Here is a 24,751-nt window from a genome sequence, read left to right as displayed (position 1 = left end):
CCCAAGTTAAGCAATTTAAAAGCAATGCTACCAAATACTAATTGAGTGTATGTAAACTTCTGACCCACTGGGAATGTGATGAAAGAAATAAAAACTGAAATAAATCATTCTCTCTACTATTATTCTGACATTTCACATTCTTAAAATAAAGTGGTGATCCTAACTGACCTAAGACAGGGAATTTTTACTAGGATTAAATGTCAGGAATTGTGAAAAACTGAGTTTAAATCTATTTGGCGGTGTATGTAAACTTCTGACTTCAACTGTATGTATATATGGGGGATACCACCATCCCAGCTCTGCAGATTGTGCTGCGAAGAGACAGAATCATTAGATCACTTGTTTTGGTATTGCCCATATATAGCTTGTTTTTGGCAAATTCCAACATTTACTTGGAGCCAACTCTTCAAATAGCACTGCTGGGTAATTGGAGAAGTCATAGTCAATCGATCAATAATCTAATAATACTCTTAGCAAAAATGTATATTTTTTTATTTACAATCAGTAGAAACTATGAGAATAGAAAGGTGGGGGATGGTAGGGTTATGGGGAAATAATAAAGGTTGAATCATCAGTATACATGGACACACATGCATAGAGAGAGAGAGAGAGAGAGAAGCATAGTAACATATAAACAGTAAAGGCCTGTTTACAACTCTTTGGTAGTGGAATGACTTTGGCTTCCCGAGAAAGAAAAAAAGAAAGAGAGAGAGAGAGAGAGAGAGAGACAGAGACAGAGACAGAGAGGTTGTGCAAACCCACAGTTTCATCAGTTGTCTGAGTGGCTCGTCTCAGAACATCCGACAGGTGAAGAAGCTGGATGTAGAGGTCCAGGGCTGGCGTGGTTACACGTGGTATGCGGTTTTGAGGCCGGTTGGACGTACTGTCAAATTCTCTAAAAGTTGTTGGCTTATAGTAGAGAAATTAACATTAAATTCTCTGGCAACAGCTCTGGTGAACATTCCTGCAGTCAGCATGCTAATTGCACGCTCCCTCAAAACTTGAGACATCTGTGGCATTATGTTGTGTGAAAAAAAATAACATTTTAGAGTGGCTTTATATTATCCCCAGCACAAGGTGGACCTGTGTATGTATCATGCTGTTTAATCACCTTCTTGATATGCCACACCTGTCAGGTGGATGGATTATCTTGGCAAACAAGAAATGTTCACTAACAGGGATGTAAAAAATGTGTGTACAAAATTTGAGAGAAATAAGCTTTCTGGGATATTTAATTTCAGCTCATGAAACATGGGACCAACTACATGTTGCGTTTATATTTTTGTTCAGTATAATTGAAAAGCCCAGAATGTCCTCTCAAAGGGACAACAGGACTTCATACAGCGGCTTGTATGTCCTCAGAGATAAAGACCAATAACTAATGTCCACTAGAGAGGACAACAATGTATTGCCATAGGGTCTCAGGGGGATATGTATTAGATTTTTTACCCTGGTTCAAAGTTTTCCCTTGAGGCAATCATTAGGCTGTTTCTGTGGCAGCGCAAAACACACGCCTGTCTGCCTACGTCTGCCAACAGCACGTGACATGTGTTTACATCCTCTCAGCTGTGTTCTTTCGGAGTGAAGAACCGACTGGCAGGCTAGTCACCACTTCACAAACTACAGCTCGTTAAACTAGCTGACCTTGGTTTTTTCCTTTGAAGTGCATCCACCCCTGGGACTGAATTGATTCATTTGACTCGGCGCTGTGAGTATTTTCCAAACTAAAGTGCAATGTCGACATTTTGTATGTTGTTAGAAAGTGGTTACTCGCTAATGGTAGCTGACCAGCTATAGCTCGTTAGCTACCATTGCTTTGTCTGAGTTGGTGACGCACAGACTTTGTTTGGGCCCGCATAATTAGCAATGTGCTAAACCTAATTTCAAGAGACTGTTGACATCTTTTTTACAACAATGCCTAACTGTCAACTCGACTTAAACAACCCTTTCACCATGAATCGCAATGTAATTTTTGCCTATTATTTCGTCAATACTTAGCTAGCTATTTTAGTTAACTAAGTTAGTTGATCATGGCGATCATTCGACTGAAAAGCAGCCATCGAGCAAGCTAGCTAGCTACAGTTGGCAACGTTCAAGATGTGACATGCTATTTGGTCCACATTATTTAACGTTAACCTGCAATGCTGGTAGATATTAGCTATGGCCCTAACGTTGTGTGAAATGTGTTTTGTCACGCTTTGCTTACATAACAACACTAGCTAGTAGTACTAACCTGAAATGTTAGTTAGGGTAACTAAAATGTGTTGTGTCTTTAATGCATGATTAAAATAACGCATCACAACAACACGTACAGTAGGTTTTAACCTAACGTTGGGTAACGCGTCGTTAGCAGATGCAACTTAGATAATCAGCGGGCTACATTATGAAGCTACATTATTTCAGTGTTATCAATTTGATAGTTATTAAACCATAAAAAATTATATCCTGCCCATTTCCTGTTATTGTTTTTTTCCCATCACACACAGTGCAGATATAGCTAACATGGTACACTCGTAAGATGATTGGCTAGAAAACGTACACCCTGTGTCTGTACTAGAAAGCGGCTGATTGGTTTCAAATAGTTATGTCAGTCGTGGATGAGAACTAGCCAATTAATACATTGTATCATCAGACTACATTAGCTGCCTACAGAGGCTAAATTGTAATGTTTCCCCCCCCTCTAGATGTAGCTAGGCATATTCGTTTTAGCAAAATCCATAGCTAGTTTGGAGAGCTAAGTGAACAAACTAACATTAGGCTAGTGGACAGCCTACTATCAAGTGTTCATTAACAAATCACTCTGTAGTACCAGGGGAAATAAAAGTAGATTTAAATTTCTACTGTCCCTGAATGACCCCAGAATTAACTGTGAATCATAATTTATTTACCCCCATCCGCACTTTAAGTAACACTGTACAACCTAGCGGCCTAGCCTACATCTTGGCCCCATCCAGATAGAGCATGGCATTGTGTATAGATAGTTTCACTGAGCATGTTATTGGGTTGTCCCAGGATCGGTTACATGTTTCATCACCCTGCCCAGCCGGTTGTCCTTGTCTTGTTCTTAGAAAGGCGCATGACATGTCACTGCATGCTCTCTCCAGGGGTGGTTCTAGGATTTGAAGACATTTGGGGCTTAGCCCAAAGTCAGTAGGGGGGTCTGGGGGCATTCTCCCCCAGGGAAAAAATTAATTTCAACAGCTAAATACATGAATTTAGGGCACTTGGAGATGAACATTGAGAGATTAGATCTTCCCTCCTCCCAAAGCAGACACTGCCAATACTCAATTACAGTAGCAACTGTGAGACTCTGGAACACTCTCTACTTTGGAACACATACAGTGCATTCGGAAAGTATTCAGACCCCTTGACTTTTTACACAATTTGTTACGTTACAGCCTTCTTATAAAACATTTAAAAAATAATCAATTTTAGCTCTCATTAATCTATACACAATACCCCATAATGACAAAGCGAAAATAGGTTTTTAGAACAGTGCATGTCAGAGCAAAAACCAAGCCATGATGTCGAAGGATTGTCCATAGAGCTCCGAGACAGGATTGCGTTGAGGCACAGATCTAGGGAAGGGTACCAAAAACATTCTGCAGCATTGAAGGTCCCCAAGAAGACCGTGGCCTCCATCATTCTTAAATGGAAGAAGTTTGGAACCACCAAGACTCTTCCTAGAGCTGGCCAAACTGAGCAATCGGGGTAGAAGGGCCTTGATCAGGGAGGTGACCAAGAATCCGATAACAGAGCTCCAAAGTTCCTCTGTGGAGATGGGAAAAACTTCCAGAAGGACAACCATCTTTGCAGAACACCAATCTGGCCTTTGTGGTAGCGTGGCCAGGCGGAAGCCACTCCTCAGTAAAAGGCACATGACAGCCTGCTTGAAGTTTGCCAAAAGGCACGTAAAGGACTGGGAGACTACTCAGGATCAAGGGAAAGATTAACAGAGCAAAGTGCAGAGAGATCCTTGATGAAAACCTGCTCCAGAGCGCTAAGGACCTCAGACTGGGGCGAAGGATGACCTTCCAACAGGACAACGACCTTAAGCACACAGCCAAGACAACACAAGAGTGGCTTCGTCTAAGTCTCGGAATGTCCTTGAGTGGCACAGCCAGAGCCTGGATTTGAACCCGATCAAACATCTCTGGAGAGACCTGAAAATAGCTGTGCAGCGACGCTCCCCATCCAACCTGACAGAGCTTGAGAGGATCTGCAGAGAAGAATGGTAGAAACTCCCCAAATACAGGTGTGCCAAGCTTGTAGCGTCATACCCAAGAAGACTTGAGGCTGTAATCGCTGCCAAAGGTGCTATAAATTTGCTAAAATTTCTAATCGGGTTCAAGTCATTATGGGGTCTTGTGTATAGATTTATGAGGGAAAAAAACAATTTAATACATTTTATAATAAGGCATTAACGTAACAAAATGTGGAAAAAGTTCCGAATGCGCTGTACATCTACAGTGTATTGCCCAAAACCCTTCAACTTCAAACAGACTCTGACCTGTCCAATGAGTCTCTCTCTCTGTGCAGTAATTAGAATCCATAGAGCAGCTTAGGTGATACTCTCTCCTCTGACTATCTCCATCGCATTCTCTGTCTGTTGCTGTCTCTTATAATGACTGTTTTTATAGTTCACTCCGTTTTCTACTTGAGTCATCTTTCGCTCGCCCTCCTGCTGCTGCATGCAGCTAACCACACCAAGCCCAGCCCCCTGTCACTCAAGGAGAGAGCAGTTGCGAGTACTTTCTTGCCTTTAACCTTGCATGGTCAGATGGATGCAACAATTTTGGTGACCTGCATTATTTCACAAGTGTAAGATACACAAACTAATAATGTATAGAACAGTCTGCAAATTATCTGCTAGTTTATTTTCCAAGCAACCATGCTATTTTGTTTGTTTTTTCGCATTGTTCGTAACTTGTTTTGTACATAATATTTCTGCTACCGTCTCTTATGACCGAAAAGAGCTTCTGGACATCAGAACTGCGATTACTCATCTCAGGTTAGACAAAGAGTTTTTCTTCAATGAGTCGGACGGGAGAGATATACTACAGACACCCGACTGGGGCCAGATCCTCGCTGGGGAAGGAAACAGAGGTTTTGCGGAAAAAGATCAGGGTGCCTTGAGAGGATCAGGTGACGAGTGGCTAATCTGCCTTTGCCTTCCGTCCTGCTAGCTAACGTTCAATCGCTGGAAGATAAATGGGACGAACTGAAAGCACTTATATCCTCCCAACGGGACATTCAAAACTGTAATGTCTGCCTCCCGGGTGGCGCAGTGGTCTAGGGCACTGCATCGCAGTGCTAGCTGCGCCACCAGAGTCTCTGGGTTCGCGCCCAGGCTCTGTCGCAGCCGGCCGCGACCGGGAGGTCCGTGGGGCGACGCACAATTGGGCTTGCGTCGTCCGGGTTAGGGAGGGTTTGGCCGGTAGGGATATCCTTGTCTCATCGCGCTCCAGCGACTCCTGTGGCGGGCCGGGCGCAGTGCGCGCTAACCAAGGGGGCCAGGTGCACGGTGTTTCCTCCGACACATTGGTGCGGCTGACTTCCGGGTTGGAGGCGCGCTGTGTTAAGAAGCAGTGCGGCTTGGTTGGGTTGTGCTTCGGAGGACGCGTGGCTTTCGACCTTCGTCTCTCCCGAGCCCGTACGGGAGTTGTAGCGATGAGACAAGATAGTAATTACTAGCGATTGGATACCACGAAAATTGGGGAGAAAAGGGGATAAAATTTATAAAAAAATAAACTGTAATGTCTTATGTTTCACCGAGTCGTGGCTGAATGACAATATTAAGAACATACAGCTGGCGGGTTATACACTCTATCGGCAGGATAGAACAGCAGCCTCTGGTAAGACACGGGGCAGGGGCCTATGCATATATGTAAACAACAGCTGGTGCACTATATCTATAAGGAAGTCTCAAGGTTTTGCTCGCCTGAGGTAGAGTATCTCATGATAAATTGGAGACCACACTATCTACCTAGAGAGTTTATCTGTATTTTTTTGTAGCAGTCTACATACCACCTCAGACCGATGCTGAAACTAAAACCGCACTCAATGAGCGATTGCTAGCACAGACTGGAATATGTTCTGGGATTCTTCCGATGGCATTGAGGAGTGCACTTTATCAATAAGTGCATCGAGGACGTCGTCCCCACAGTGACTGTACGTACATACCCCAACCAGAAGCCATGGATTACAGGCAACATTCGGACTAAGCTAAAGGGTAGAGCTGCCGCTTTCAAGGAGCGGGACTCTAACCCAGAAGCTTATGAGAAATCCCACTATGCCCTCCGAAGAACCATCAAACAGGCAAAGCGTCAACACAGGACTAAGATCGAATCATACTACACCGGATCCGACGCTCGTCGGATGTGGCATGGCTTGCAAACTATTACTGACTACAAAGGGAAGCACAGCCGAGAGCTGCCCAGTGACACGAGCCTACCAGACGAGCAAAATAACTTCTATGCTCGCTTCGAGGCAAGTAACATTGAAACATGCATGAGCGTATCAGCTGTTCCGGACAACTGTGTGATCACGCTCTCCGCAGCTGATGTAAGACCTTTAAAGAGGTCAACATTTACAAGGCCGCATGGCCAGACAGATTACCAGGACGTGTACTGCGAGCATGCACTGACCAACTGGCAAGTGTCTTCACTGACATTTTCAATCTGTTCCTGACTGAGTGTGTAATACCAACATGTTTCAAGTAGACCACCATAGTCCCTGTGCCCAAGAACACTAAGGTAACCTGCCTAAATGACCACCGACCCATAGCACTCACGTCTGTAGCCATGATGTGCTTTGAAAGGCTGGTCATAGCTCATATCAAAACCATTATCCTAGAAACCCTAGACCCACTCCAATTTGCATACCGCCCCAACAGATCCACAGATGATGCAATCTCTTTTGCACTCTACACTGCCCTTTCCCATCTGTCATTCCCACCTATATGAGAATGCTATTCATTGACGACAGCTCAGCGTTCAACACCATAGTGCCCTCTAAGCTCATCACTAAGCTAAGAACCCTGGGACTAAACACCTTCCTCTGCAACTGGATCCTAGACTTCCTGACGGACCGTCCCCAGGTGGTAAGGGGAGGTAACAACACATCTGCACGCTTATCCTCAACACAGGGCCCCCTAAGGGGTGCGTGCCTTGTCCCCTCCTGTACTCTCTGTTCACCCATGACTGCATGGCCAGGAACGACTCCAACACCATCATTAAGTTTGTCGACGACACAATAGTAGTATGTCTGATCACCGACAACGATGAGACAGCCTATAGGGCCGTGTGGTGCCAGGATAACAACCTCTCCCTCAACGTGATCAAGACAAAGGAGATGATTGTGGACTACAGGAATAGGAGGACCAAGAACGCCCCCATTCTCATCGTCAGGGCTGTAAGTTAAGAACTTCCAAGAACGCCCCCATTCTCATCGTCAGGGCTGCAAGTTAAGAACTTCAAGTTCCTTGGCGTCCACATCACCAACAAACTATCATGGTCCAAACACACCAAGACAGTCGTGTAGAGGGCACGACAAAGCCTATTCCACCTCAGGAGATGGAAAAGATTTGGCATGGGTCCTCAGATCCTCAAAGTTCTACAGCTGCACCATCAAGAGCATCCTGACTGGTTGCATCACTGCCTGGTATGGCAATTGCTCGTCCTCTGACCGCAAGGCACTACAGAGGGTAGTGCGTACAGCCCGGTACATCACTGGGGCCAAGCTTCCTGCCATCCAGGACCTCTATACCAGGCGGTATCAGAGGAAGGCCCTAAAAATTGTTAAAGACTCCAGCCACCCTAGTCATAGACTGTTCTCTCTGCTACCACACGGCAAGCGGACATGGAGCGCCAAGTCTAGGTCCAAAAGGCTTCTTATCAGCCTCTACCCCCAAGCTATAAGACTCCTGAACAGCTAATCAAATGGCTACCCAGACTATTTACATTGCCCCCCCACCCCCTCTTTTACGCTGCTGCTACTCTCTGTTTGTAATCTATGCATAGTCACTTTACCTCGACCTACCTGTACATATTACCTCAACACCGGTGCCCCCGCACATTGACTTTCTACCAGTACCACCTGTATATAGCCCCGTAATTGTTGATTACTGCTGCTCTTTCATTGTTTGTTATTCTTATCTTTTTTTGTTTTGTTGGTATTTTCTTAACTGCGTTGTTGGTTAAGGGCTTGTAAGCATTTCACCTGTTTTTTATTTGGCGCATGTGACAATTAAAATTTGATTTAAAATAATTTGTGTTAGCTGCTAATCGCTAGTTGGCTAGCTTGCTAAATGTGCTAAGAGTCAGAGCAAACGTAGCTAGCTAATTCTGCCTGGTACCAGTGCTAGTGTAGGCCTAGATACGCATGTTTGAGCAACGGTATCTTATCAGAGAGGAATAGGCGAAGTATGAACATGTTGGCTAGCTAGCTACATTAAGTAAAAATAAATAACTAAAAAGTAATGTAGCATCTAATTAGTGTCACCTGGAAACACTGACCAACACTTTGGTTCCTACCCTGTTAATAATTCCTCCCTGGTTTATTCCTTCGTTGTCATGTCAAAACAACAATGTATTCAAGGTGCTGCCCGCTATATTCCAACTCTAGAATTAGAATAATCATTATTTCCATGATTCCAACAGTTCACTAATTAACTAAGGCTATATTTTTTGGGGCCCGCTGCGTGGCACAGTGTTACAATTTTAATAAAAGTGCATAAATTGATGAATGCAGATTTTAGTTTTTTATGTATATATTTTTTAAATATATTTTTGTGGGGTGGGGTTAGATTTAACAGTATAAATGGAGAAAGCCCAATTGAAATCACATATACTTTGTGTTGCTACCCTAGGGTCATGAACTACTCATAAAGCATATTTAGAACTTTTATTATCCCAAAATACAACATCAAATATCGTGATATGCGATTTTCTTCATATATCGCCCAGCCTTACTGTGTGTTCTAACTGTAAAAATGCAAGTGTCCGCAACACAATTCCAAACATGACCGACAAGAAGCTACATAGCCCCTAGGCCTCTCAAACTCAACTCTGGGCCCCAGTCTAGTTCCGCTGCATATTTTCATTGTTCTCCTCTAATCAGGGACTGATTTAGAGCTCAGACACCAGGTGTGTTTAATTAATGATCAGGTAGAACAGAAAACCAGCAGGCTCTGGACCTCGTAGGGTTGAAGTTGAATACCCCTGCCCTAGTCTATTTATATTCATATAGCCATGAGCACATTTTTTACATGTAGAATGAAATAAGTTATAAGACCTCTATGATTAGCTGGTAAAACTGACTAAATGAATGTGAGATTTTTAGATTACGTAACATTTTGAGGACACAGTGGCAATCAGCAGTTGAAACAATAACAAAACGTACTCCCTGACCCTGTTTCTGTAAAAAGCTGAGGGATGGGGCTGGAGAAATGTTACCTCTTTCAAATTATAGACAGCTATGGATGCAAGGACTGACCAACCATACTATAAAAATTAGAGTTTTAAGCGTGTTTTTAAATGCTATATAGTGTTTGTTTACATTTACTTTGTTTACAAACATTGTGGTAAAACAAGCTTATATTTTAGGTTCTGATGGGGTGCAACAGTGTTCATCTAAGCTCATGAGGAGTTCTATTCTTCAAGAATCAATGGGTACATATCATTAATTTATAAGTCCAAAAATGGACGTAGCACCTGCTGATTGCCCCTCTTAGGGACTATGCATTTTCAATGTTTTGTTCTCCTACAATCTAACCACAAAGCTGGCCATCTTCCCCCCTCTCTTTCTGGCTGCCCTCCCCCTTCCCTTCTAAGTTCAACGTGTATTTGTTATATATACATGGAGTATATAGTGCAGTGAAATGTTTACTTGCAGGTTAACCTCTCAACAATGCAAAACAATAGAACATGTAAGTGAATAAAGAGTAATAAAAATAAACACTCAAGTAGTTACATAGCCTATGTCAAAAAAATATCAGACATGAGCCAAGCATGTTTACCTGTAGAATGGAATAGGTTATGATTCATTTAATTTTGTCAGTTCTACCACCTCAACATAGCTAATTTTAAACTGGGTTAAATATTGTGTGTGTGTGTATGGTAAAGTTCAGCTTCAGTCCACAGGGGGGCACAGTGGCACTGTCAGAAGATACTTTTGGTCATGTAGTGCATGTGGACACCTGCTCATAGAACATCTCATTCCAAAATCATGGGCATTCATATGGAGTTGGTCCCCCTTTGCTGCTATAACAGCCTGCACTCTTCTGGGAAGGCTTTCCACTAGATGTTGGAATGTTGCTTGGGGGACTTGCTTCCATTCAGCCACAAGAGCATTAGTGAGGTTGGGCACTGATGTTGGGTGATTAGGTCTGGCTAGCCGTTTGGCATTCCAATTTATCCCAAAGGTATTCGATGGGGTTGAGGTCAGGGCTCTGTGCAGGCCAGTCAAGTTCTTCCACACCAATCTCACCAAACCATTTCTGTATGGACCTTGCTTTGCTCACAGGGACATTGTCATGCTGAAACAGGAAAAGGCCTTCTCCAAGCTCTTGTCACAAAGTTGGAAGCATAAAATCGTCTAGAATGTAATTGTATGCTGTAGCATTAAGATTTCCCTTCACTGGAACTAAGGGGCCTAGCCCGAACCATGAAAAACAGCCCCAGACCAGTATTCCTTCTCCACCAAACTTTACAGTTGGCACTATGCAATGGGGCAGGTAGTGTTCTCCTGGCATCCGCCAAACCCAGATTCGTCTGTCAGACTACCAGCAGGTGAAGCGTGATTCATCACTCCAGAGAACGCGTTTCCACTGCTCTGGAGTACAATGGCTTTACAACTCTCCAGCTGAAGCTTGGTATTGCACATGGTGATCTTACATGCTGACCACACCACTTTCGTGTGTTGCATTTTTTTTTTTTTACACATACATGTTATTAAATCATTGCACCCACACTGCTCGCACGTGTCAACAAGCATCTGAGTAGCCAGGCGCTAAAATAGATCTTGGTTCTGCAAGGCCTGCTTCTCCCTTCTCTTCATTGGTTTTTAGGAGCATATACTCACGTGGGTGATTTGAAAGATGAACTGAGGTCCACACTCCAGTCGGTTGTGGTAATACACCTTTTAAAGTTGTTGCCAACTGCCATATAAAGTCCAAAGAAGAATAAGCCTGAAGGATGAGAGATTACTAGAAAACAAACATTTACCCTCCTATCTGTGGATTAATTGTCGGAGTAGAGGACCTTGTGCATTTCAGGTGAAATAACAACCCAATGTTTATATCTCCAGGACAAATTAGCTAGCAACGGCAAGCTAGTTAGCTAGCTAAATTGCCATAAATGTTTAATGCTTTTTGACCTGTCCCCTAAACAAGGCAGTTAACCCACTGTTCCTAGGCCGTCATTGTAAATAAGAATTTGTTCTTAACTGACTTGCCTAGTTAAATAAAATAAAAATATATGGCTGGTTCAGAGTTCGTTTTGATATTTCAACCTGCGTGTCCTGATCGCGTCTGGTGTGGGTGAACAAAGTCCACATGCTCGCCCGGTCTAGTCAGCATGTTACGCTTGTGTGCGACTGCTCGGCCATGGACACCCATTTCATGAAGCTCCAGATGAACAGTTCTTGTGCTGACGTTGCTTCCAGAGGCAGTTTGGAACTCTGTATTGAGTGTTGGAACCGAGGACAGACGATTTTACACGCTACGCACTTCAGCACTCGGTGGTCCCGTTCTGTGTTCTAGTGTGGCCTACCACTTCGTGGCTGAGCCATTGTTGCTCCTAGATGTTTCCACTTCACAATAACAACGCTTACAGTTGACCAAGGCAGCTCTAGCATAGGGCTGGGCGGTATACCGTATTTTACTATATACCGGTATTTATGCACGGACCGGTTTGGGTTTTTACTTTACCTTCTATAACGGTATTTTAATGTTTGATTTGTTAAATGTTATTCGCCGTGTGTAACGTCCATTTTTATAGTTTACTCCGCTACTTGACTCATCCCTCTCCGCTCTCTCTCTCCATGCTGCTTTCCACACAGACCTAGTCCCACCCCCTGTCTCTCAAGGAGCGCATTTGTTGTTGCTTGACCACGAGACACTTCCGTTCAGTCTGCATGGTCAATGCAGCACATGCAGCAATGTTGATGACAACGATGTTGTTTCCACTTTGATCTTAATATAAATCTGTTCTAGCGTTCTATAATTACAATATTAGTTTGTGTTTCTTACATCTGCAAACAGCTAGTTTGTATTTTCTTAGCAAGTTAAGCTAAATCGTGTTAGCCACTAATGCTAATCACTAGTTAGCTGGCTAGTTAATGTAGCCAAAGATTATAGGGTCCCATAGGAAACACTGAACATCACTTTGGTTCTTACCCTGTCACAATAACTCGTCATTCGTTGTTCAACACTATTCAAAGTGCCCACTATTATTTACATTCTAAGTATAGAATCGGAATAAACATTCTATTTCCATGATTCCAAAAGTTCACCCAAGTGTTTTGATCTAAATCGCAATTGCAACATTTGGTTAAAAATAATATGTCCTAGTATTTTTGCCCATATCGTGGCAGTGTGGAAATGATCTGAAATGAGTGCAGGAAATGCAGAAATTGATGGAAATGCAGGAAATTATTTTAGGTTGAATTGAACAGTATAAAACAATCAGAATGGAGAAAGACCCATTGAAATAGTTTAGAATGTATGTGTTGCCACCCTAGGGTCACGCACTACTCATAAAGCAAATGTAGAACTTTTATTAATCAAAACTTAAGACCAAATTTGAAAAATACCATGATATGATATTTTGGCCATATCGCCCAGCCCTACACTAGCAGGGAGGAAATTTGACAAACTGACTTGTTGGAAAGGTGGCATCCTGTAACGGTCCCATGTTGAAAGCCACTGAGCTCTTCAGTAAGGCCATTCTACTGCCAATGTTTGTCTATGGAGATTTGCATGGCTGTGTGCTTTATTTTATACACCTGTCAGCAACCGGTGTGGCTGAAATAGCCAAATCCACTCATTTGAAGTGATGTCCACATACTTAGAGATATCTCTATCATATGTATGATATATCTATATATCTAAAGGTTCAAGGCTGAATTAAAAAACATCTGGGGCTGAAACCCAGGCCTAATGATGCCACTGGCTCTCTTGACTTCACTATAAGCCCATTAGGTCAACTCAGGCACACATTCTGTTTAACCATGTCAAATTATCATGATTTGTCATTAAATCTGGGTCATGTTATGTAGGCAAATGTTAGAGTTTTGCCGATAAAAATGTATTTTAATAGAGCTGACTATTAACTTATTCTACCTGTTACAGTCCACAACTTTGTGCCCTGCTGGATTTTTACTTAGTGCCGCAGCCAGTCCACAAGGTGGCGTAGCGCAGCGCCACTCTTACTCTTTGTGGTGCACCCTGCATGGCTATGCATTTCAGGGAGGGTTTAAAGAGCAAGGACAAAAATCTGCTTCTGTAACACCGTACGGTACTAGCACACGTTGGTGAGAATTAAGCAATTATTTATTTTGCCAGTGTGTGAACGAACAGCCAATGGAAAATGACCTCCCCACAAGGCCTAGCCTGCCAGCTGCTACTTCTACAATGTCACCTCCGAATGTAATCTTTATTAGCTGACTCGGGATATGTCAGGTGGAGATGCTGAGAAAGCAGATAGAGAATTCAAGACATGTCTTCTTCCTCTGCTGCATCTCTCAGAAATGGGCATTATATCTTCAATTATTAGTTGCTACCTGTCCTGCAGTGATTTTCATGCTTCATCATAAAATACTATACTTAACTTTTCCGGTATTATGAATGAATATCTCATTGTGGTTAACATGCATGAACTCTTGAGGAATTTGGATACATTTTGCCTCTAACGTTTAATATGCTTACGAGGTAGTTCACTAGATATCAAGGACTGAGCACCAAAGGGACGTAACTGACGATATCTGAATTGTAGTAGAGTTCGAAAAACGTATTTAAGTGTCACTCCACAATAATTGACAATACAAAATACAGTTAACACACACATTGTGGACCACTCAAATAGAGTTTTGAAACACACAAAAAAATCTGTCAAACATGGTACTGTATTTCCTTTGGCATCATCTATAATACACACATCAATGCACATGTATGCATAAACAAAGTACAGTATGTATAAGCAAAGTACAGTAGATGAAAAGATATTTAGGCACTTTAAAAAAGAAAGGGTATTGTTACCTGATGATATGCCGCACTTTATTTTAATCTAGACTGTTAAAATTATTGTTTTGGCTGGACAGCTGATGAAAAATATTTTCCCTAATGTCATTGTATAAGCTAGTAAAGCAAGGCATGGGCTTCTAATTCATTTTATTTATCATTTTATTTTACTAGGCAAGTCAGTTAATTCTTATTTACAATGATGGCCTATCAAAAGGCGAAAGTCCTCCTGTGGGGACGGGGGTTGGGTTAAAAATACATTTTAATAAAAATATAGGACAAAACACACATGACAAGAGAGACAACACTACATAAAGAGAGACCTAAGACGACAACACATGGCAGCAGCACAAATCAAGGTACAAACATTATTGGGCACAGACAACCGCACAAGAAGGTAGTGACAACAATACATCACGTAAAGCAGCCACAACTGTCAGTAAGAGTGTTCCATGATTGAGTCTTTGAATGAAGAGATTGAGATTAAACTGTCCAGTTTGAGTGTTTTGTTGCAGCTCGTTCCAGTCGCTAGCAGCAGCAAACTGAAAAGACAAGCGACCCAGGGATGTGTGTGCTTTGGGGACCTTTAACATAATGTCACTGGCAGAACGGGTGTTGTATGTGAAGGATGAGGGCTGCAGTAGATATCTCAGATAGGGGGGAGTGAGGCCTAAGAGGGTTTTATAAATAAGCGTCAACCAGTGGGTCTTGCGACAGGTATACAGAGATGACCAGTTTACAGAGGTGTATAGAGTGCATTGATGTGTCGTATAAGGAGCATTGGTGGCAAATCTGATGGCCGAATGGTAAAGAACATCTAGCCGCTCGAGAGCACCCTTACCTGCTGATCTATAAATTACGTCTCCGTAATCTGGCATGGGTAGGATGGTCATGTGAATCAGGGTTATTTTGGTTGCTGGGGTGAAAGAGGACCGATTACGTTAGAGGAAACCAATTCTAGATTTAACTGTAGCCTGCGGCTTTGATATGTGCTGTGAGGACAGTGTACCGTCTAGCCATACTCTCAAGTACTTGTATGAGGTGACTACCTCAAGCTCTAAACCCTCAGAGGTAGTAATCACACCTGTGGGGAGAGGGGCATTCTTCTTACCAAACCACATGACCTTTGTTTTGGAGGTGTTCAGAACAAGGTTAAGGGTAGAGAAATCTTGTTGGACACCCTAAGAAAGCTTTATTGTAGAGCGTTTAACACAAAATACGGGGAGGGGCCAGCTGAGTATAAGACTGTATCCTCTGCATATAAATGGATGAGAGAGCTTCCTACTGCCTGTGCTATGTTGTTGATGTAAATTGAGAGGAGCGTGGTGCGTACGTTCGAGCCTTGGGGTGCACCCTTGGTGACAGGCAGTGGCTGAGACAGCAGATGTTCTGACTTTATACACTGCACTCTTTGAGAGAGGTAGTTAGCAAACCAGGCCAAAGACCCCTCCGACACCAATACTCCTTATCCGGCCCACAAGAATGGAATGGTCTACCGTATCAAAAGCTTTGGCCAAGTCAATAAAAATAGCAGCACAACATTGCTTAGAATCAAGGGCAATGGTGACATCATTAAGGACCTTTTTAAGGTTGCAGTGACACATCCATAACCTGAGCGGAGACCAGATTGCGTACCAGAGAGAATACTATAGACGTCAAGAAAGCCAGTCAGTTGATTATTGACACGTTTTTCCAACACTTTTGATAAAAAAGGCTAAATAGAAATAGGCCTTTTAATAGTTAGGATCAGCTTGATCTCTCCCTTTTTAAATAAAGGACAAACCGTGGCTGCCTTCCAAACAATGGGAACCTCCCCGGAGAGACAGGCTTGGCGATTTATAGGGGCAGCACCTTAAAGAAGAAAGGGTCTAAACCATCTGACCTAGATGTTTTTGGGGGGTCAAGTTTAAGGAGCTCCTTTAGCGCCTCGGACTCAGTGTCTGCCTGCAGGGAGAAACTTTGTAGCGGGGCAGAGGAAAAAGAGGGAGGAGCATCGGGGCTAGTGGCATTAGAAGGGGTGGGAGATGAGGAAATGTTGGACGGGCAAGGAGGCATGGCTGAGTCAATAGGAATCCTGACTTAATGAAGTGGTGATTTAAAAATCTCAGCCATGTGCTTCTTGTCAGTAACAACCACATCAACTTTAAGGGACATGGGCAGCTGTGAGGAGGAGGGTTTTCTCCAGGTCTTTAACCATTTTCCAGAACTTCTTGGGGTTAGACCCACAGAGAGAGAACTGCTCCTTAAAGTAACTAACTTTGGCCTTCCAGATAGCCAGAGTACTTGTTTCTCATTTGACCGAACGAGAGCTAATCAGCCTGAGTATGCGTGTGCCGAGCCTTTCGCCAAATGCAATTATTGAGGTGGAGTAACTCTGCAAGATCACAGTCGAACCAGGTGCTTAACCTGCTTTTTAAAATTCTCATTTTATTTATGGGGGCGTGTTTGTTAACAATATCACTGAAAAAAAAAAAAAAAGGTCCAAGTGTCTTTGACAGAGGGGGATCAAGCTGATTCTATACCAATTCAGAGGCCAGGTCATGAAGGAAGGCTTGCTCATTAAAGTTTTTTAGCAAGTGTCTATGACAAATCAGGACAGGTTGTTTCACTGAGCAGCCATTACAAACACAGGATGGAAAAAAGTGATCACTAAGATCATTACAGAAAACACCAGACTGATTCCTACCAGGATTATTTGTGAGGATAACATCGAGGAGGAGTAGCCTTTTCTGGGTATTTGGAGTCATACCTTGTGGGATTGGTAATAATCTGAGAAAGATTTAGGGAGTCACATTGCTTTAGGTTGGTTTAAGCAGTTGGTTTAAGCATGTCCCAGTTTAGGTCACCTAGCAGGACAAATTCAGACTTAGTGTAAGGGGCCAGGAGAGAGCTTAGGGCAGGTAGGGTACAGGCCGGTGCTGATGGAGGACAATAACACCCAGCAACAGTCAACAAAGAGCTATTTGAAAGTTTAATTCTTAAAACCAGCAAATCAAATTGTTTGGGGACAGACTTGGTGGAGACAACCGAGCACTGAAGGTGATCCTTGGAAAAGATTGCCACCTTCCCACCTTTGGAAGATCTGTCTTGCCGAAAAAGGTTATAACCAGAAAGGTTAACATCAGTATTCAAAACACTCTTTCTTAACCATGTCTCAATAATGACCAACTAATCTGGATTGGAGCTGTGAACCCACACGTTCAATTGATCCATTTTAGATAATAAGCTTCTCGTGTTAACGTGCAGAAAACCCAGGCTTTTACGAGAGCAGAAATCCGTGAAACCGATATCGGAGCACAAGTCAGAATTGGGGCTAGCAGCAGTAGATGGGCCAGGGTGTACATGCACATTTCCAGATATCAACAGTAATACAATCAAGGCACGGCAGAGGACAGGGAGAGCTCTGCTGTGTTGATTTATAACATTTGAATGTGCATTAGATGGCAACAAGATCATATTATTATACAGCAATTTCATCCGGTAACATGCCGGCGAGAGGTGGTTAGAATAGGATGGGAGGCCAAAAGTCAGTGTAACCAATAGAGAATCAGAATCCCGAGTGTGGGAACAAACAGTCTGTCCCACGGGTTGGGTAAACAAGAAAGGTCATAGTCAACAAAGCATGCAGGAATCATGAGGCAAAATGCACAAGAAAAAAAATATAACGACTTGGGGCTAGCAATTGTAAGTTCAGAGTCACTCGCCCCAACAGTGCCTGTGTGCTTGGGAGAGAGGAGGGAGTGTGGTGGGGGTACCTGTACCAGACAGGGGGAGACAAGCAGGGCAGACGGTGAACAGATCGCCAGGTGGAATCCAAGCAGCAGTGCAGCAGGCAATGGGAGTAGGTGTCACACCCACTTGGGAGAAGCTTTTATTTCAGTAGATCTCTGAACAGCAGGAGGGGGTTTCAAGGCCTCCGGATTTGGGTGGGGTAGCCTGCCATTTGTTGGGCTCAAAGGCTTCCACATTTAAGTTGTATTTGGTCTGTCCGGTCTGTCTCAGTTCCAGGTTGGATGGTGTATTAATCCTTCCAGGTAATTTTGTCCAAAATTAAGTTGTAGGTTTGACCTGGAGTGAAGGTTATGCTGTGGAGGGTAGCATCCTGTATATATCCCTGCTGAAAAATCCAAGTTTATCTAACTCCAAATCTATCTTTTTGTAAAAAACATATTGAAAAATGTGAGAGCTCACATGCAGCTGTGTCTCTCTCTCTCTCCCTCCACTTCTAAAGTTAAAATGGATGCATTGTCACAGAAAGTACAGACACATTTATCTAGAGGAATGTTTGTGTATCGACCAGTCTCAATAGTAAAAGGGACCACTCCACATCAACATTTAGCAAAAGAGCTTTGATATTGCTTGGATAAATCTCTATGCACATATGGTTCTGTCCCAAAAGTGCATTTAAAAAGGAAGTAAGTGTGTGGATTGTTTCTTCCGGGTATTGACCAGTTGAATAGGATGCCTATGCATTTCTCTACGTAGTCTCCATCTGTAACTACATGGATAATTCCTTCTGGGTCTATCCACAGACTGACGTGCCCTGCTATACTTCTAATCTTACATCTCTCAACATTGTCTCCCTCTCTCTCAATTCCCTAGAGTTAGCCTGTCTTGATATGACAATGGTGTGAAGTGGCCCCGAGGGAAGAAGAAGAACACAACCACTCAGTCCCTCAGGTGTCCTCTTCATCTTTCCATGCCACATTAAGACAACAACACAGCGCTCCACTTTTGGAAAGAAGAGTTTTGCACCCGCTTTTTGTTCTACTGTTTCTTTCTCGCCATGGGGGGTGCGGTGAGTGCCGGGGAGGACAACGATGATCTGATTGACAACCTGAAGGAGGCGCAGTACATCCGTACGGACCACGTTGAGCAGGCCTTCAGGGCCATCGACCGCGGGGACTACTACCTGGTTGGCTACAGGTACTACAGTACCCATAATGCTCTGCACAGCATATTCAGTTTTGTCTTGGGGGAGAATCCTAACTTGCATTGATGTACATTGAAGACTAAGTGGAAGTTACGATTTGCCCCTTAGTAAAGATGTTCCTGAAGCTAACACTTTATCAATACTGCAGGGACAATGCCTACAAGGACCTGGCTTGGAAGCATGGCAACATTCACCTGTCTGCCCCCTGTATCTACTCTGAGGTGATGGAGGCGCTGAAGCTGCAGCAGGGACTGTCCTTCCTCAACCTGGGCAGTGGGACTGGGTACCTCAGCACCATGGTGGGACTCATCATAGGTAATGATGCTGCTGTTTTTTTTCTTCAATTTAACCTATGCTTTCAGGGAAATCTTGATTTGATTATTATGTAGTGATGATATACATTGATGCTCTAGCCCTAATGAGTTAACCTATGCTTAAATAACACACATGGACAGCATATGAAGTCAAACACAGACTCGCATCTTCTTTCATAAATGATGTGTAATCACTGATAATGAAATGTTAAAAAAAACATTTGCAGGTCCATTTGGAGTGAACCATGGAGTTGAGCTCCACAGGGATGTGGTGGATTACGCCAAGGAGAAACTGGATGACTTCATCAAGAATAGTGACAGCTTTGATAAGTGAGTTGGATGCTTAATCAAAGTGTTACAAATGTTATGTAGGGTGTAATGGTGCATGCAGTGAAACTCTAGTCAAATAACTAGCTGCAGTTCAGTTAGTATTTATGTGCCTGCCAACTCCCAGACATGGAAATTGCCGCCTTAAGATTGTGTCTTGCAAATGGAATACATTTGAATGTGTTCAAATCTGTTTGTTTATTTTTACGTTTCTTCTCAGACTGATAGAAAAACGAATTGGCTTACTTGTATTACTTTTTATTTTGTTTTTGTCAGGTTTGAGTTCTGTGAACCCATCTTCATGGTGGGCAACTGTCTGGAGATCTCGTCAGACAGCCACCAATACGACCGTATCTACTGTGGTGCGGGGGTGCAGAAGGATCATGAAAATTACATGAAAATCCTGCTCAAAGTGGGGGGTATTCTAGTGATGCCTATAGAAGATCAGGTAAGCGGTAGAGAACGCCTCTGAATATTGCAGAAAACATAAACATCATCGTTATTCACGATGATGCCGTGACCATCGGGAATCACAGAGGCTGCATCCGAAATGGCAACTTATTCACTGTAGTGTACTATTTTTGACCAGAGCCCTGTTCAAAAGAAGTGCACTATTTGGGACTAGAGTGCCATTTCGGATGCAGATGACGTGAAATAGCCGTGGCCTGCAATGACCAATGATGTTATGATTCCCAGCCGTTGTTATTGTGCATCAGAAGCCCCTGAACGAGGACTTACACCATCAGTCTTCTCTATTTTTGTCCTCCGAGAAATTGGTAAATAGCAACAACACTTGAAAAAGAATGACATTGTGTGGCACTCAAGCAGGGAAGGGAACCCAAAACATGTTTTTAAGGGCTTGCAGAAGCCCACACAGTCCTTCATCCTGTGAAATGGAAAGTCTAGCTGCTTATGTTGTTTTTCTGAAAACGGTTGAGACTCCTACGTTGCCAGGTTGGTTTGGTTGCGCAATAAGGAGATACAAGGTTTTGATGAGGAGAAATTGAGGCCAAAGGGCTGTGGCAGCTTAAGAAGCTTAGGTACACCACAGTTCCTCTGGATCAACGCCTCTACATCACGGCCAAAACCAGCTTTTTGTCAAGTAGATATTTGATTTGAAAGCACCAATGTCCCTTTCTGGTGTGGAACTAAAAATGCATATAATACACGTGATGTTGTCGCTCTGTTGTCATGGTTATTGACTGTGTTGTTATCATGGCTGGTATATATTCTCCATTAGCTAGTGGAATGGTGGTGGTGTTGTGGTTGGTATGTGTCTAGTGGATTTGGTGGTGTTAACATGGTTGGTATATGTTCTCCGTTGTCTCAATGGCCTGATGCTGTTGTTATCGTGGTCGCTATACAGTAACTGTCACTCTTTTGTCTCTTGTTGCAGCTGACCCAGATCACCAGGACTGGTCAGTGTTCCTGGGAGAGTAAGAATATCCTGGCTGTGTCGTTCGCTCCTCTGGTCCAGCAGAACAGAGCTGAGGGAAGCAAGCCGGATACAGTAGAACTGCGTGAGTCCTCTCTATCCCCCGTTCTCTACTCTATCCCCCGTTCTCTACTCTATCCCCCGTTCTCTACTCTATCCCCCGTTCTCTACTCTATCCCCCGTTCTCTACTCTATCCCCCGTTCTCTACTCTATCCCCCGTTCTCTACTCTATCCCCTGGGTCTTATTCACTAGGCATCAAAAGGAAGAGAACTGAAACAGGGACAGAGTACCTGTTATTCGTCCCCTGAAAAATACTTGTTTTCATTTTCCCTTTGCCACATTTTGCTACGGTGTGCATTAGTGAATATGAACCTGTTATTTTCTGTTCTGTTCTCTGTAAAAAGCCACATTAGCACAATTCCCCCTTTTGTTTAGTTTTTCTATCTATCTTTTGAAGTGTAAAGTAAGCCACACTTTTTAAGTCAAAGGATTTATTTAAAGTTAAAAGATGGACGTTTCAATAAATAAATAAATATTAATAATAACTTTGCTTTGACTGTAGAGGCCTTGCTGCCCTGCAGGGTGGATACATAATACAAAATATTTCAAGCATTTTATTTTTCTATAAATGAAGATGAAGTTTGTATATTGATGTGTATTATTGATGTTTATATTTGTTTTTTGGTATTTATTGTTGTGAATGCAAGGCTCTTGAGAACGAGACTTTGGTCTCACCATGATTCCCTGTCGAAATAAAGGTTAAATAAGTATTGTCCCCAAATGACCGGACAATATTTGGAGCTCTTGTGTGCTGAATCTTAATAGAGAATGTGAATTGACCTTCCATCTTTGTCTCTCTCCTCCTCAGCCCCGGTGTCTGTCAGGAGCCTTCAGGACCTGTCTCGCATCTACATCCGCCGCACACTCCGAGATCTGACCAACGAGGAGAGCCCTGACAACGGCCTGGTGAAGAGGGCGCCCCAGAAACGCAAGCGCAGGCGTTGCCGGCGGCGACGTATTAACACTTACGTCTTTGTGGGCAACCAGCTGATCCCCCAAGCCGTGGAGAGCGAGGAGGACGAACGGATCGAGGAGGAGCAGCACAAGGAGGAGCAGGAGACGCAGGAGAAGGAGGGGGAGAGAGACATTGGCAGCATTGAGATACTGAAGGCAGTAAATCTACTGCGAGATAAAATCATGACTTTACCTCTGCCTGAATCGCTGAAGGCCTATCTGTTACACTACCGAGAAAAATGACTGATGGCTCAACCTGCTGGCATCCGTTCTAATGGATGCAATGCCTGCTTGCATCCTCACTTTCCTGTCTTCTTTTTTCAGTGCAGAAAGATGTAGCATTATTTTTAATTTCTCTTAAAGGTGAACCTGGAATGGAGACTGAGAGACTTCCTGGTTGTCTTGGATACTATGATCTTTTTTTTTTTAATGTTGTCTATTGTTTTGGATTTGTATATCAAAGCTTTATTTAAAAGCCTACTGAATGGAAAATCATTTTCAAAGATATTTTGAGTATGTAGATGTTAATATTCCAGCAAATTGTCACTAAATGAAATTGTATAAAATAAAAAAAATGCTAACTATATTTGTTAAGAATATAATAATGAAAAGATCCATAATTTTACTGCAACTTTTTCTAGAAGCTTTAAAGAACTTATTACGGAATAAAGATGTACAATTGCTGAATGGAAGAACCAGAGACAAATGCATGTACACCTCATATTATTTGAATCAAAGACTATTATGGAACATTTTATGAAACATTTTTCTCGTGAATCTTTGAAGGGGCAGTTCTTTCATTGTTCTTTCCTCACACTGTTATGTTTGAGTAGAGTGATTTATAATGCTGCGTGACGATGAGAGATCAGTGGGACTCGGACTAGATTGCTTTGTAATTTCAGCTAGAGGGAGTTCGTTAATCTATCAGGAGTGTTATCAGAATGGTTATATCCTCATATTTTATCTCACTTAGCTCTTAAGTAACATACATTAAGCTTTTATATGAATAGGCATTTTAATTTGGTGATACATTTTTATGGCCTTGAGTGATTTGTCTAGCAGACTTCTTTTCCCATCTTTTTTGCTGACTTGCAGAAGGGTTTATAATCATCATGCCAGTGGTTAGGCTACTGGGGAATCTAATTAATGAACATTTTTCTAATGGTGAATGAAAATGGCCTTCTCATAAATGTCTTGATCCGAGAATCTATTTTTCCCCCGGCACAGCATCTCTAGTTCTTTATCATGAGGACCTTAACACTTACAGTACTTCAGAACAAACAAGAAAACCCGCTATGGACTCACAGGGGTATTTGAGTCATATAATAATAATATTGTGTAGTGATAAGTGGTATGGATTCTCTTAAAGGTCATGTTTGTCATCTTTGGCCCACAAGACATCCACTCATGATCATTTGGAGGTGATGTCCTACATGATCAAAGATATACTATTACTTTGTATATGAAAAGAGGTGGTGTGTTTTTAAACCACAAAGAATGACCCGAGGCGGGTCATGGCACAAAAACTCACAGTACGTTGTTTTGTACTGTATTTTCTATTTGCAGCAGCGCAAAATCACAATGATGGGAGATTTTTGGAATCCTTTCTCTGTACTGTTGGTGTATTCAACATAGCAAGCACCTTATTCTGTTGTCCTAAATCATGAAAAGAGAGTTGTCATCCTTGGGTTGATGTATGTGTTTTTACTGTGGACGGGAGCAAATGACAAGACGCATGGTATTTGAGTCAGGTAGCTGTACGTGTATCAATTATCATTTTATTGTGAGACTCCCAGTTTAAGAGATGGCTTTTAAAATGCCATCACATCCGCTCCTTCTCAAGTGATTCTTGTTTTATGGCAAAGTGAAAGGGGACATTCTGACCACAGTGAAGTCTAAGAATGATGGGGTGCTTCTACAGTACATTCCAGAAATGCTTGAAAAAGAATAGCATGCTCAATACCCATTGGTAGATGTCACGTTTGTGTTCATATTTGACAGTTGCGTCACATACTTGGAAATTCCTGATTGATCTTGCTTTGAAAGAATTGTTACATTTTAATAGCTGAAATGATAGTTGTTGATATATTATTGAGGTTACATTTTGTATGAACATGACAACAGTACAGTAGCTGGTTATGATACGTTTGGTTATAAAATCATTTGGATTAGGTTTGATTTGTTGTTGTAGCGCCCTCTTGCTGTCACAAGGCACTGTGAAGTCTTCTTGTATGTAGATCCATACTCCACTTGTGTTAGTTCTATGGCTAAACAGGCATGTGCTCAAAGCCTTCCATCTTGTTCTGGTGTAGTGTATACTATTTGGGTTTAACATGGGGTTAGTTGATTTCTATATATTGGTTATTGTATATTGTGAAGATCCTGTAGACCTTTTTCCATCATGACCTGAGCAGTGTTCGCATTGCCAGGAAAACGTTTGAATTGTAAGCAATAATACATAAATTACTTTAACTACAAAAAAGAAGC

At 42.6% G+C, this 24,751-nt stretch overlaps 1 protein-coding gene across 1 annotated transcript; it reads left to right on the top strand.

The window, feature by feature from the left end:
• The first annotated feature begins 1,556 nt into the window (after window positions 1-1,556).
• LOC139560656 (protein-L-isoaspartate O-methyltransferase domain-containing protein 1-like) lies at window positions 1,557-22,850 on the top strand. Its single transcript, XM_071377636.1, has 7 exons — window positions 1,557-1,708; window positions 18,842-19,165; window positions 19,321-19,487; window positions 19,714-19,816; window positions 20,090-20,261; window positions 21,210-21,333; window positions 22,119-22,850. The coding sequence occupies exons 2-7, from the start codon at window positions 19,026-19,028 to the stop codon at window positions 22,505-22,507; spliced, it is 1,095 nt and encodes a 364-aa protein (XP_071233737.1). The 5' UTR covers window positions 1,557-1,708; window positions 18,842-19,025; the 3' UTR covers window positions 22,508-22,850.
• Window positions 22,851-24,751: the final 1,901 nt, after the last annotated feature.

The sequence above is a fragment of the Salvelinus alpinus genome, chromosome 30, assembly GCF_045679555.1.
Source record: "Salvelinus alpinus chromosome 30, SLU_Salpinus.1, whole genome shotgun sequence".
NCBI classification, from domain to species: Eukaryota; Metazoa; Chordata; class Actinopteri; order Salmoniformes; family Salmonidae; genus Salvelinus; species Salvelinus alpinus.
Note: the sequence above shows the minus strand (reverse complement) of the source record. Positions and strands in the feature narration are given on the sequence as shown.